The 14,256-nt window shown below is 37.5% G+C and overlaps 1 protein-coding gene across 15 annotated transcripts in view; it reads right to left on the reverse strand.

Moving 5' to 3' along the window:
• Positions 1-14,256, reverse strand: part of PARD3 (par-3 family cell polarity regulator) — a 442,615-nt gene that overhangs the window by 172,065 nt on the left and 256,294 nt on the right. For all 15 annotated transcript variants that reach the window (XR_005952971.1, XM_041408608.1, XM_041408607.1 and 12 more), the window contains 2 exons: positions 2,187-2,375; positions 1,562-1,732 (listed from right to left, as the gene is read on the reverse strand). Coding sequence is in view for 14 of the 15 variants with exons in the window: in XM_041408608.1 (XP_041264542.1) it covers positions 1,562-1,732; positions 2,187-2,375 (360 nt within the window). In the remaining variant the exon portion in view is untranslated. The remainder of the gene's footprint in view (positions 1-1,561; positions 1,733-2,186; positions 2,376-14,256) is intronic.

Genomic DNA, 14,256 nt, shown 5'->3' on the forward strand with positions numbered 1-14,256 from the left:
TCAGTTCTTTTATCCTGAAGGACATATACTGCAGTCAGCTGTGCTGGTTTTGGCACCTGATTTCTGCAAAATAAATCGTACTAAATGTCAAGCAGATATAGGGGACCAAGCTACTCTTGAATGAGTAAAAATTCTGCTGGATTCAAGGAGAAATGTCTTTGTTTCATCACTGCTGGATTACCTCCCTTGTGTTTACAAACACTGTCTGGATTAATTCAGTCGAGAAACTTTCACTAGGAGAAAAGGGATCATCTTCTACATCCTTTTAGGAAAAAAAACCAAACCACTAAACACAGAAATAATCTAAAATATTTGACTCTTTTTATGTAGTAACATATAGTAGCACCTACAAATTGGAAATTGGGTAAAAATAAGGAACAGTCTCCAAAGGACAGTTTGAATTAGGCCTAGATAAGGACATCACCACATACAGAAAGGTCAGAATTCCTTCAACACTAAGCAAGACTCTATGCATCCAAGCTGGCTTTCTAGAAGTGTGCAAATATAAACACGCATGCATACAAAAACTTTGTATAAGCAGTTAATCAAGAGGAGCTTAACACTTTCAAAAAGCCTACTGTCTTTTTCAGACATGATTTTATAATATACTATGGAGTGATTTTTTCTGAAGGTTAGATTTATGCATTAAAAAGTAAACCATTCTTTTTTTCCCCTAGGCAGGAGCAGTGATACTAAACCAATTTGTGCACATCATTTTTGAAGCATGATGATCAAGAAATAACACTCCTGATAAGACCTTACTATATTAGCAAGAATGAAAGAATTTACTTTTAGATTTCTAAAGAAGAGATGCTTTCCTGACATGCCATTCAGCCATATCCTATTTAACTCAGTCCTTTCTCCAATTTGTTCTGAAGTCCAATTCAGTCCTCCCCAACATCTACAGTCCTTCTCATCATATGTTCATATATTCCTAGTATATAGGATTACTTACATTAAATAGAAGACAAACTATTAGAAATCATTAATATATTTCAAAACATCAACACATTAATATTGTACTAGAGAAGACTAAAGTTGCAAATCATCAGAAGAATCACCACTTCACCCTGAATTCAGTAGTTCAACCTCCCCTACAATTAAGGCCAAGACAAAGTTTTGTAGAATCTATACATGAAACTTTTGTTTAGATAAAATATAATCATGAAATATAAGAGCTGTACTCTTAATTTAAAAAATTGGAAGTGACAAAGAAACAAGTCAGTTAACACAAAGTCTATAAATGAAAGATCTAATAGACCTCCATAAAAAAACTCCGCTGAACAAAAATCACGTAAACAGTGAGATCCAATTACAAAATCAATATTGTTTTATTCAGTGTTTCCTGTTTTTCATTGACAAAAATACTCAAAAGAAAAACTTTATTGATCAGTAATAACGTTAGCATGTCTAACACTGAAATTCAGATAATTCTGTAGTTCTCTCTTTCTTTAGCTTCTCAGATAGTATTTTTCAAGTCCCAGAGGAAACATGACATCTCCTGTAAACACAAATATCTCAGAAGTGAAAATTGCCAATCCCAATATCAAAAGCTTATTACCTCATTGCATTTACTTATTCGCCTCGCCACAATAAGCTGAATCATTCCTCGTTTGTTTCCTTCAGTGGACATGGACCTCCTTAAGGTTTCCATAGCATCTTGATTTGTTTTGCCCAATAATGATTCTCCATTAACTGCTATTAGTTGATCATTCACTCGAAGCCTGCCATCCTAGATAAGTAAAAATTATAGATAGTTACATAAAACACACACAAAAGAAGCTTTGTCTACTGGAGAGAATAAAAAAACTCACCAAATCAAAAGAAAAATATTCAACCAACTATACTTAGTCCTAAGGGTTTATGGCGAAATGAACACTGCAATAATAGCTTCCCTTACAGCCACTATAGGAAATGTCTATTCCAATTACAGATGTGCACTGAAAGCTATTATCATAATCTGTTTGCTCAAACAGCATAGTAATGGAACTGTACCAGAGATGGCTCGCTCCTTCCTGAACCTGTTAGGGCTGCTTAAATCCTGGGACGTGCAAACATGTGAGTAGAAATCTAAATGTTACCTCTGATGGTTAGAGAGCTCATTCTTCTTCGATCTATGGATATTTTCAAAATAATTTACTATGGAAAACCAAGGAAGACCAAAGTACACAGATATTCCCTCTTACCTTGGACGCTGCTCCACCATTAATAATGGACTTGACGAAGATTCCTAAATCGGCGTGGTTCTCTTTTGACCGGTTACCTTTGACACTCACGCCAAGCCCAGCTGACCCAGAATCATTCAGTGGAACTTCAAAAGTGAGGAATTCCCTAGTGCCATCAGGTGTGAGGACAAGCTCCTCTTCTTCTGCTTTCTGTTGGGGAGATCAGCAAGGGATTATAGAATAGCATTTCTCTGGGAATTCTCTCCACCCTACAGCTATTAGCATTCAAAACTCTCTGCTTTTTACTACAATGCCACAATATTTTCCACAGTAATTATGTGAAGAAATGTGCAGAAATAGTGTATTTTCAATCACCTCCAGCTGATGCCTAGGTTCAGAAATATCTTAAATTTGTGTCTAAGTGCTTCTCTCTCTAGTAAAGTAATTGCATCACATGTCATTACTGAATCTGCCATCAATACTAACTCACATGTAAGCTGCTATTTCATTAGCCAAAAGAGAGCTTTATCAGAAATATTTTCCTACTTGCAAACCTACAGAATTTTTAAAGTGCCATCATCATCTATGGAGCTTTGCAATCTTAGGGAGAAACTAAGTGCAAGAAAATTAAATTCAAAAATTACTTATTCACCTCACTTTACTTAAAATGATCTGTGTTAGGAAAAAACAGAAAACCACACAGATGAGATCTGCAAAAGCACATCTCTCTGATGTTGCCAGGCTTATTGTCAAATCCAGCTCTAAGTGCCAATTTTCCTGTTTTTCCCAGCTCTGCCCTTCACCTCTGTCCTCTTACCCACCTCTCTGGATCTTTGCTGTCCTCAACACCCAGTTTTAGCCTGGCTGGGAAAATCCCAGCTTTTAAGCACCCTGAATTACAGTCACAAGCCTGCCACAGTGCCAGGAAGGAGCTGCTCAGTGACACCTTTCCATGCATCCAAAAGCCATACAAGCACAGGTGACTGGCCTCATACTTCACCTCCTGCCAAATTCAGGAAACAGGCTGGGACCAGAGGCCTTGTAGTGTCCCCACAGAGCAGTGACACTCATGGGGCAGCAGCATGAGCACAACACCCAGGGAGGAAAGTGGCCATGCCCTCAGGAGCAGTGCTTATGTCCAAGAGACTTCTGCCAAAGGGAGGAATGGGAGGGACAGGCTGTTCACCAGCCCTATCTCTTACAGTAGATGCTGCTCACTTGTTTCTGATCCTCTTTTGAATCTAACAAAGTGGTTATAACCACCTTTGGTTATAACTTTATCAATTAACAGAAAAAGTCATGCCCTTAAAGGCATGATTCTCTGCTTGTGAACCCGACTGTGCTGGGTTTTTTTTCACCCACATGAAGGAGAAAGAGAACATACAGCAGAAGGTGCACACTAATGTCCAGCATCAGTTCTTCTCTGGAAGAATTAATCTGGCCAAATTTTCATAATCTTAGCAACATGTCACCTCTGTTTCTGACACTGATTTTTATACTTTTCCCACATCACTGATCTATTTGCAAAGCCCACTCATATGAGTGAGAACACATATGAGAAGCTAACGTGCGCCTGCTGAGCTGTCCCTGTTTCTTAAGACTCGAGGAAATGCAAACACAGCCTATGGCAAAGATAGATGTGAAAGCCATGTGGAGTACAGCAGACTGAGATGATCAATTTGGGCACAAGCATGCTAGTTGTGTCACCATTGACCTAGAAATGCAGTGCAAAAATGTCACATGGGAAGGCAGTCAGACTGCTGAGAGAGCCGCAACAGCTGAGGGAAGAAAAACAGGAGTTTTATCTTTTCCCACTTGTTAAAAGCGTGAACCTCCATGTGTTCACCAGCCCTTCCCTTTGCACTAGACTCCTTTTGCTTATAACTAAGCACAGTGGTTCATCAAAAAAACCCAAAAAACCCCCCAAAACAACAAAAAAAATTACTACTCCCTATCAACGTGCCATAGCTAGGCTGGCTTGCTTGTGAATCCCACCATTCAAACACATCTCTTGGCCACACGAAACAGCATGACCAATGCTACCTGTGAGGAATGGAAAGGTGTATTGTGACCATGGAAAAACACTCTATTTAAAAGATGTTTCCCAAATTATGAGAAAATTACCATCTTAATTTTCCTGCTTGGCTCACAGAAGCACTAGCTCCAGTGTACATTTGAATCCCCATTTTGTCAAATGGCTGCAGAATAAAACAATCTGAAACAGATGCATGTTACCTTATACTTTCTGTAACACTGATCACTTTCATATTCCTTAATAAATAATAATAGGAATAAAGCTTGTGAGCCAAAAGAGAGATAAAGCCAAGGTAGAATGTGTGGCTTATCCAAGAAAGCAGATATGCTTACTGAATTTTACTTTACTACTGTTAAAATAAATTTAGAATCAATTTCCCTCTTCCTCCAGTATTTTCTAATCTTCAAACAACCCACGAAAACTTCAGGCAAAGCATTCTCCCAGGTCTGTCAGGTGCCTTTCTATATGACAAAGGGTCAATTGGAGTGAGCACCACACAAGCATCCCCAAAGACTTGGCTAATGGCCTTTACCCTACTTCTCTTCAGTGAGACCAAAGAGCTGCATTATCAGTTCAGGACTGTTTTAATGTGAGGCTTATGCTTGCTTGTTTCCTGCGATCTCAAATAAGGAAATAAGGCAATATAAGGCTACAGACACCTGAGTGTGCAGCTGAAACGTGAGGCCAAAACCTGAAACAAACTACTCTGAAGCAGCTGTACATGAACGAGCAGATCAGCTCATGAAAAAATGAGAAACAGCAGCCTCAGCACTGGATCAGAAGTACTGAAAGCATGAGAAAATTGATCAACTCACCCAAGGAAGAAAATTACCACTACTAGGCTATGGCTAAATTTCTTTAGGGACTTCATAGGGTATCTACAGTTATTCCCACCTAAGCACACTTGCTTTACCACCATATCTGTCTGAAATTTTAGGGACATAAGAAGCCTTTTGCCTTCCAGACTCTGTGTGATGCCTGTCAGTATCATATGCTTGAATGTAAAGTAAAAAAAAAAAAAAAGTATAAAAAATGTGAAAAATGTGGCTTTCAATAAAAACTGAACTATTAACTTTCAAGTGCTATGGATATGAAAGTAGCAAACTTAACATTTGTGCCACACCATGGTATCAAAGAAAGTCTTACTATGTATGATATATTGAATGTAACTTCATAATACCAACCTTGGAGCAGTACCATTTAGTGACAATGAACCTCTAAGCATGTCATAAAGGAGCCAGTCACAGAGAAATGAGCAGGAAGATTTTTAGCCTGCTACTATAATATTTTAAACCAAAGTTGTAAAGATGAAAACAAAACAAAAAAGCCCCAGCAAAATCTCATAATGGCTGAATCCTTTGTTCCCCAAAGTCCTTTAGAGTACAGAAACATTACATGTACAGCAACTCTCCCCAATCAATACAAAATCAGCTATTATAAAGAGTAAAATTTGCACTAAAATTGTGTTGAATGTTAAGTATTTAAATGCAACAAATCACAGAAACTCCCTAATATGTCCATGAGACAGCATAAAAATGCACAAAAAATCTAAAATGCAGCATTAAAAATTTTCAGCTGAGAACTCAGTCACTTCTTAATTGCAGTAGCTTCCATTTGATCTTGATACTCTCTAAATTAACAGCTTCACTATGTCAATCAAACACCTCAACACTATTTTCATGATTAGTTGATCTGTAGGAGAAATTTATTCCGTCATATATTTTGACAGGCCAGCAGTAAACATGCAAGCAAAATTATGTACTGTGAATCCCGAACAACAAAATTCAACTCCCTTAAGATTTTTCACACACTGTGTCCAAAACAATTAACAGCAGAACAATATTCTGTTCAGACAGAGGCTGCTGAGGAAAAGGTCATGTGAAATGACTTCAGTTGGATGAATGAAGCTGCTCAAGTATGCAATTTATAATAAAAATTTGATTGGTGATAAAATACGTAGGTGACTTTTTTGGCTTCAAAATCATATTTAGCATCAATTTATGCTAAATATTTGAGATAAGTTTTACACTTTTTTAATACAACATAAATATATTGTAAATTTAAAGATAAACTTCCTGACTGGAACAAACTTACAGCAGTGTTTTGATATATACAGAGATTTAAAAAAGCCATAAGATAAACAGGGAGGGAATTGTTTTTCTCTTCCACATAACATTATCTTCTACGTAAGTTCTGATCTGATCATAAAATCAGATTTAATTTTATAAACAACATTAAAATAGACTTCAACAGTTAGAGAGCCATTAGTTTTCTCATCATACTAGTAACAGCCTCTAGTGCTCTTTATCCTTTTATCACAGAATTACAGGATATGTTGAGTTGGAAGGAACCCTGAAAGATCGTTAAGTCCAAGTCTTCGCCCTGTACAGGTCACCCCAAGAGTCACATCCTGTGCCTGAGAGCATTGTCCAAATGCTTCTGGAATTCTGTCAGGCTGGTGCTGTGACCACTGCCCTGGGGAGCCTGTTCCAGCCCAACTACCCTCTGGACAAAGAACCTTTTCTGATATCCAGCCTAAACCTCCCCAGCCACAACTTCAGGCCATTCCCTTGGGTCCTGTCACAGATCACTAGAGAGAAGAGATCAGGGCCTGCCCCTTCTCTTCCCCTCAGGAGGATGCTGAAGATCACAATGAGGTCTCCTCCAGGCTGAACAGACCAAGTGATCTCAGCTGCTCCTCATACGGCTTCCCCTCAAGGCCCTTCACCATCGTTGTTGTTCTTATTTGGACACTTCTAATAGCTTCAGAACTTTCTTATCCTGCAGGGCCCAAAACTTCACACAATTTCCAAGGTGTGGCCACACCAGTGAGGAGCAGAGTGGGACAATCGCCTCTCTTGACCAGCTGAGGGTTCATGTTTTACACACTATTGTTTGGGACTTCCTCCCTTTGCAGGACCTCATCAGGGCTCAGCTGGTGAGAAAGCAGCATGAGATGGGTAAAAACAGAAACGGAACAGCAAAGAAAACCTTCCTCCCACCTAACGGGGGAAGCAATTTTCAGTCAAGCTAGGACAGGTTTCCTGAGTGACTCGCTGCTGCTACAAGTCTGGCAGCATTCTCTCCAGTGAAGTTCATTCTCTTGCAAGCTTAGACCTGCTGCCTTCTCAGCAGTTATTCAGTCACTGAAACTTGTCTGCAGGTTACTTCGTGACTGTGTGTACAAAAATGTGCTCCTGTTCCCTTTCACAGAGAAGTCACTAAAGCTCTGCATCTCCAGTTATATATATGAACACATGTGCATGAAAACTTTTACAAGGCTCGTGAATGCACACATATATATGCATGTACACATACAACACACCCTTATATATGTATATATATACATCACAACCATGACATTTACATGATTAATTAACTATAGCACAAACACTACCTAACAACTTGAGTGACCCCATTCACTCTTCAATTTACCTGTCTCAAGTTCTGTATGGGCAGCCTTCTAACATTTCAGCCCTGTTAGCCACTGTTTAAATACTGTTTTAAACTATCAACCTTTTGTCTCACAAATGTGTCTTCTCTCTTTACAATTTACCCAGATTGAAAAGCCAAAATTCTCAAAAGATGAGTTTGGTGGATGTGAGGAAGCTCTCTAGGAAGTGTAGGTTGTAAAACTACTGGAAATTTCATAATACAAATTTTAGTCATTGGGTTCCAATAACAAGGAATTCCAACCTAACACAACAGCTTTTTCCAAGATATTTTCAGTCTTTGGAAGGTTTTAATACAGCATCCATTATTTAATTATTTCTGATAAGATACTCACAATACTAAGGAATCAGAAGCTCTATAGTTTGGGAAACCAATATAACTTGTCTCTGTATTATTGTAACAAAATAGAATGCAACAGATATATGCAAGAGAGGAGATTTCACTTAGCTGTTGTGCAAAGACATTCTTAACATCAGGGGCGACTCAAACTGTTTTGTCCTTCAAGCTGAGTGGGTGACACTGTTGTTTTATCAGGCCACCCTCTAAACTGAGGTACACAAAAAAATGATGACACTCTCATCCTATGCCATCACATACACAAATGTAGAACGCATGAAACAAACAGCTCTAAGGAAACAGAACAACTTCTTTGGTCAATAACTGTTTTGTGGGGGGTGACGTTTAGTACTTCTAAAAATGTAATGTATTACAGCTGGAGGTACTGAAAACAGAGCAATGTATGTGGCCTGAAACACACATCCCCAACAACAGCTGAGGGACCTCCTTGGGAGGAGTAACTGAGAGCTGGTGCATCCCACCATGGGTGGGCATTAAAGAAAAATATAACTAGAGCAACTCCATCAGCAGAGAAAATCCTGCCTACTGATCCAGTAGTGGCATTCACACTCCAACCCAGTTTTCTCCTGAAATACAAGGCCCATTTTTTTTTTTTTAATCAAACAGTTGTGTTGCATTATAGGTTTTGAGGACCTGAAGTGTCTACTTCCCTGGTTATAAAATGATACAGGGCTTAAGTCAACTAAACAATCAGAATTCTGATTCTTGCTTTCTTTTTCTATCTCTTCCTAGACTAAGAATTTTAATATCTGTCATATGTTAGACAAACACTAATGAATCTTATTTGCTCATATACAGAGACTCATTATTCATATTAGCAAAGTTAATATGTCACATCTGGCAAAGATTGCATTCATTCAAATCAAACAGCAGCTGTTAAATATCAAAAACTAGATTTGAATTCTGAGATTTTATGGGAAATGTGTTCTGCTTTAATCTTAATCCCATCAAGGAAGATTTTTTTGTGTATTAGACGTGGATTAACTTTGGTAAGTATTTATAGGCAAAAATACTAGCTCATGAAAGTACTGTAAAACAGCCCCACTGCATTTCCTGTTATGTCCATTTTAAGGATTTAATTTAATACCAAAAAAGATGTTCCACATGCAAAAATAACTCCAGTTTAAAGGTTTGGATGGATTAAGATAAGATTTAGGAAAAAATTAAATGCTTTTCTAAAGCACAAAAATTCTTGCATGTGATTTTCATTTAGAATGGAAATCAAAGCTCTGCAAAAGCCCATGTTTAAGTACATCCACATGTTTGTTACTTCTCCCTATAACAAGTCCATTGCTTGTCTCTATTTACATTACTCTCCCTAATGCCAACACTCTGATCTGGGCTGTCATAGAAACTGGTTTAATCAATGAGATTCCACATTTCAAAAGTTGATCACACCATTAAAATAACATTCTGTTTGTTCTTAATCTCAGAACTTCTCACAGGGACCAGTCTGTTACCATAATCACTGTACTTTATTCAGGCCAACATACTCTGTTCAAATCTGCTGTTCTATTCAAACTTCGTGTTCCTACTGTATGTCATGAAACAAAAACGTGATTGTAATGCTAACCCCGTTTCTTTGCACTTTGCTTATCCTAGAGAAGTGCAAACCAAGGGATTAGGTACACAGTAGGTGTCTGTTCTGCCAAAGAAGCCTATAAAGCTACAGCTCTCCACACTATCCCTTCTTCAAGAAAAACTTCAATGCCCAACACACGAATGACAGAGCTCCCTAAAAATCCTTATACTTCTCTCACTGGCCTATCGGATTTACAAGACCTGAAAGACTAAAGAAAGAGAGAGTGTCTGGAAAAGACAGACAAGAAAAACAAGTTGAAAAAGAAATAATGCCTTTGTATAAATCCATGGCAGGAAACACATTCCCCATGAAGTAATGCCAGTATGGATCACCTCAGAGAGATCTATGTCTCACTCCTATTTCTGCTGCAAACTTTCAGGCAACCATGGCAAACCATTTCATCTCTCTATTTTCCCTTCATTTAATATCAAGGGAGAATCAACACCTAGAGTCTAAAGGCAATGATGCAGTAAAACAAGGTTTGCTCCAAATCAACAAGTTTGTACACATGGGTGTGGCTTCTGGCTGACTCTGCAATGGGGACACTAAGACAACCCTGTCACCTCGGAGGGACACATATATTGTCTTAGATGAAACTGGGAAATTTTCAGCAAGTGTCTTCAATGCCAGTGTTCAGAAGGCAGCCACAGCTGCCCTGTGGTGCTGCACAAAGCCAGTTTAAATGTGCCACACCACATCCCAGGTAAATCACCAGCTGCTAACAGTTAAAACTGAGTCTGAGGGTCAGTTCTAAGCACTGCATTATGCAGAAGTTTATGTGGCTTATCTCTGAACATTCCAGGAAATTCAGACTGGTCAAAAAGCATTCATGACCACAGCCACTTAACTGTTATATTAATTATTCACTAGGAGTTAATGTCTTATCTTGAGTCATAAATGTGCCCAGAACATGCTATTTAATACTAGAGTATCTCCTGTGGTAAAAGACTGAAACCACAAAAGTACATTGCAGAAATCACACATTCACTACCTATTTCTTTCATATGGGCAGTGATCTAAAACTTGATTAAAATTATTAGCTGAAACCACTCAAAATTGCAGTAAGAATGCTTTTAAAACATTGTAATCACCCTGGTGCCTCACACCAGTAGAAGATAAAAAGGTACAAAAATGTATCTGCAGCATTCCTAAGCACCATGGAGGAAATAACAGCATCAGCTTAGTCATCAGTCAGACATATCCTCTTTCAATAAAACCATTCTGTACCTATTGATAACAGCACTGCTGGTGGTATAGTCTGACATTAGTCCATCTATGATCTTGGCTCAGTGTTCAGACATTTGGATCACCAAGCTGAAGTTCTATATAGATGCTAAATAGAAGTGGTGGGAAATTATTACAGCTTGTAAAAAGCATCTCTGGATGCATCCCCAATAGTGATTGGTATCTTGAAGCAATACAAACAGCTTCTGGGCAAAAGACAAACACACATGCACTTAGAATACATGCTCTTACAGCTCAACACTGACTGTGCTATTTCTCCACAAGAATTTTCTATCTAATAATCAATACAAATAATGTATTTCTAGGCATTTGCTAGTATTGCCTCTCATATCACAATATGAAAACTTAGGAACAAAAAAGCTTACAAAAGTAACTATTCATTAGTTCCTACAAATGCCTCTGACCAGCATCACCCCTTTCCTACAGGCAATGAATTCTTGCATAAAAAGGGTAGCTAGCTAATTTACTCAGAATCACACACAGAAGAATATGGCAAGAACAGCAATGTGAAAAAACACAGTGATCAACATGAAATTTAGTTAATAACTGGAATATCAAATGTTGATTTCAGAAGAAAATAAGAATCAATCCCATTTGCAATTTCTATCAGTGCTGCTAATCATTTATATATTGTTCCAACACACCAACCACTCTTGTTATGTCACTGTTACGAATCCTGCACTCACTTAAATCCATAACATTCTGCTCACTTACAGCAATTTGACACAAAAACAAATGAGAACAGAAAACTGAAGCTTTTCCATGCTGCTGAGTGCAACAATCATGAAATGAAATCCTGAATTCTAACTCTGAATCTCTTCTTATCAATAGATAACACTCCTTAGAAAATACTTATTCATATGATAATTATTATTTTTCTAGCATTATGCTTAACAGGAAAGTTAACTTGGTGGTTTTGAATTCAGAAAACTAACAGTGAATGACAATTGTAAAAGCAAAATATTACTGAAACACTATCAACCTTCAAAGAATATGAGGAAAAATTAATTGGCAGATGTTTTACATAGCATAATTAACAGTTCATTTCAATGCACTGTAACAGGATTAAGATAATTATACTTAGAAACAGAAATGTAATAATGATAAATTATTATTTTTTTCATATTGCAGGCAATCTCCTGCATTCCAAATAATCACCCTATTTAGCAATAGGTGCATCTGTTCCATACTGTCATCAGCTATACAAATGGTACAAACTCGTGGCTGGGTGAAACAACCTTTCAACCAAGATACAAGAGATTTCCTCATTTCATGAGGAAGAGAGCAATGGCTCTGCTCATAAGCAAAGGAGAAAGTAAAAACACCAGTCCTGTTTCCACCAGGGCACAGCTACTGGACAGAAGCTGAAGCTGCATCAGTATTTTGCATTTCTTATGTAAAACTGGAAAGCAGAGCTTAAATTGTGTGAGCCTCTCAAATTACAAATTCTTCTTATGAGGAAGTTTAAGATTGAGAATCTGTATTCTGTGATGGTGCACAAATAAACTGAATTCATATGCTTTCTTATATGGGTTGTAAGAAATAACTCTGTCAAGGATTTCAGGCCACAAATTAGGAAAAAAGATTACCTTCAAGATTTTCTTTTATTACCTCTCTGAGGACTAACTACTGCATCCAAGTGCCACAATATTCATGCAAACCATTTCAAAGTAACAGCTACATGAAGGTAACCCCTGAGTAAAGAACGGTAAGTTAGGCTTGATATTTTGCGATTTTATTTCAGGCTTTCCACTTTCAAGGGAATTTTTTTTCATCTTTTATTTTTTTAAATTTCAAAGGTGCATTTTCCTTCTATTTCTCCACAAAGACAAAAAAAAAAAACAACAACAAAAAAAACCCAAAAAACTCCCACAACCATTTTGCCTTTAAATGAAAAACAGACTTGCATTCCACCTCTCTCATTTCTGTAGCTTCACTGCCTTCATCATACTCTTTTGTTGGTTTTGTTGTTTTTTTTGCTTTGCTTTTGACTATCAAGTCCTTGACACTTGGAGACTAAAACCTCACTACTAACAGCACAAAGATCAGAGCAGGCACAGAAATAGAAATTGTGAGATTAGAAATCTCAAAGACCTGAAAAGTAGACAGAGGAGAAATAAATAGGTATTGAAGCAAAACCAAGGAGAATAAAGGAAAGCAAAGAGAAATACTTTCAAAATAATAATAAAGAGTGTGTGACTGTATTATTAATGTGCAGCTCAGGAAAATTAGGTCTGCAAAATAAAAGTATCACACTTATCCAAAGCTAAGTAGATTCGAACAAGGGACATAAGTGCAAAAGCATTGTGCATTACAAATACCCACCAAAACCTTTCACATTTAGTCCCTTTTTATTCACATACTGGAGTCAGTAAATATAGACACCTCGTGTTCCTAGTATCAATCACTGTTGTTCTGAGCCTTTAAATAAATAACAAAAAATCCCAATGCATAAAGAATGAAAAACCCAAGACATTAGGCAATTTTTTTTGTATTGATCAGGTTTCTAGCTTCATTCCCTCAGTAAGCATATGTTACTCAGTCTTCATATGTTTTCCAATTCACTTCCATATTTTCAAGGCTTGCTAGGGCTTTCTAGCTTTTTTTTTTTTTTTTTTTTCCCAGAAATCCCTAGGTATTCATACGCTCCCTGTCCCTCCTGCATAATCTCCTGATTAACAAGCATTTTTTTACCCCACATCTGAAGAAAACAAATGGGAGATACCTATTTTATTTTGCTCTTTCCTTAGAAGATGTTAGAGTGTTGGTTCCAAGAATGCCAAAGAAGGGGTTTCACCAAGGAATTTGCTACAAAACATTAACTTTGCAACAGATGAGCAACTGATTTCTATAAACACCTTGTAGGCAATCTGCTTTATCTTAATGAGCTTTCAGGGTGGAATTTCAACTCCTAAAACCAGGATACTTTTATAAGGCTGCACCCACAAATTATGGTATTCGATTCTCAATGGTTTTCAATTACAGATGGAAATACTATCCTGGGCTTTGATCTTTGATCTCCTTACATATCAGCAGTACGTGGTAAGAAACTATCAAGATAAAAACATACATCCTCTAATGAGATGCAGTAAAGAGATATTGCAAGGCATGTCTGAAACAGTGATACACCCACAGCTTTGCAGAGTCCTTAAGCAGATGATTTTCAGAGAGAAGGACACTAAAAGCAGAAGGATATAAGTGAATATTGCCAATATTTAGCTCAAATTCCCGTTTTTACAGTTACATTCCATTGGCCTGAAAAATTAATAGTATCAACCAACATACATACCCTTGATTGCCTCACTGAGTTGGCTCTTATGTATCTTTACCTAGTCCATGTATCTTTACCTAATCCTGACTTTCTTTTTTATTCCAGACAACATCTTGCCATTGCTGGTAAGACATTCTGAATTATCTAG

This window comes from Onychostruthus taczanowskii, unplaced genomic scaffold (assembly GCF_017590055.1).
Source record: "Onychostruthus taczanowskii isolate IOZ18803 unplaced genomic scaffold, ASM1759005v1 scaffold3, whole genome shotgun sequence".
NCBI classification, from domain to species: domain Eukaryota; kingdom Metazoa; phylum Chordata; class Aves; order Passeriformes; family Passeridae; genus Onychostruthus; species Onychostruthus taczanowskii.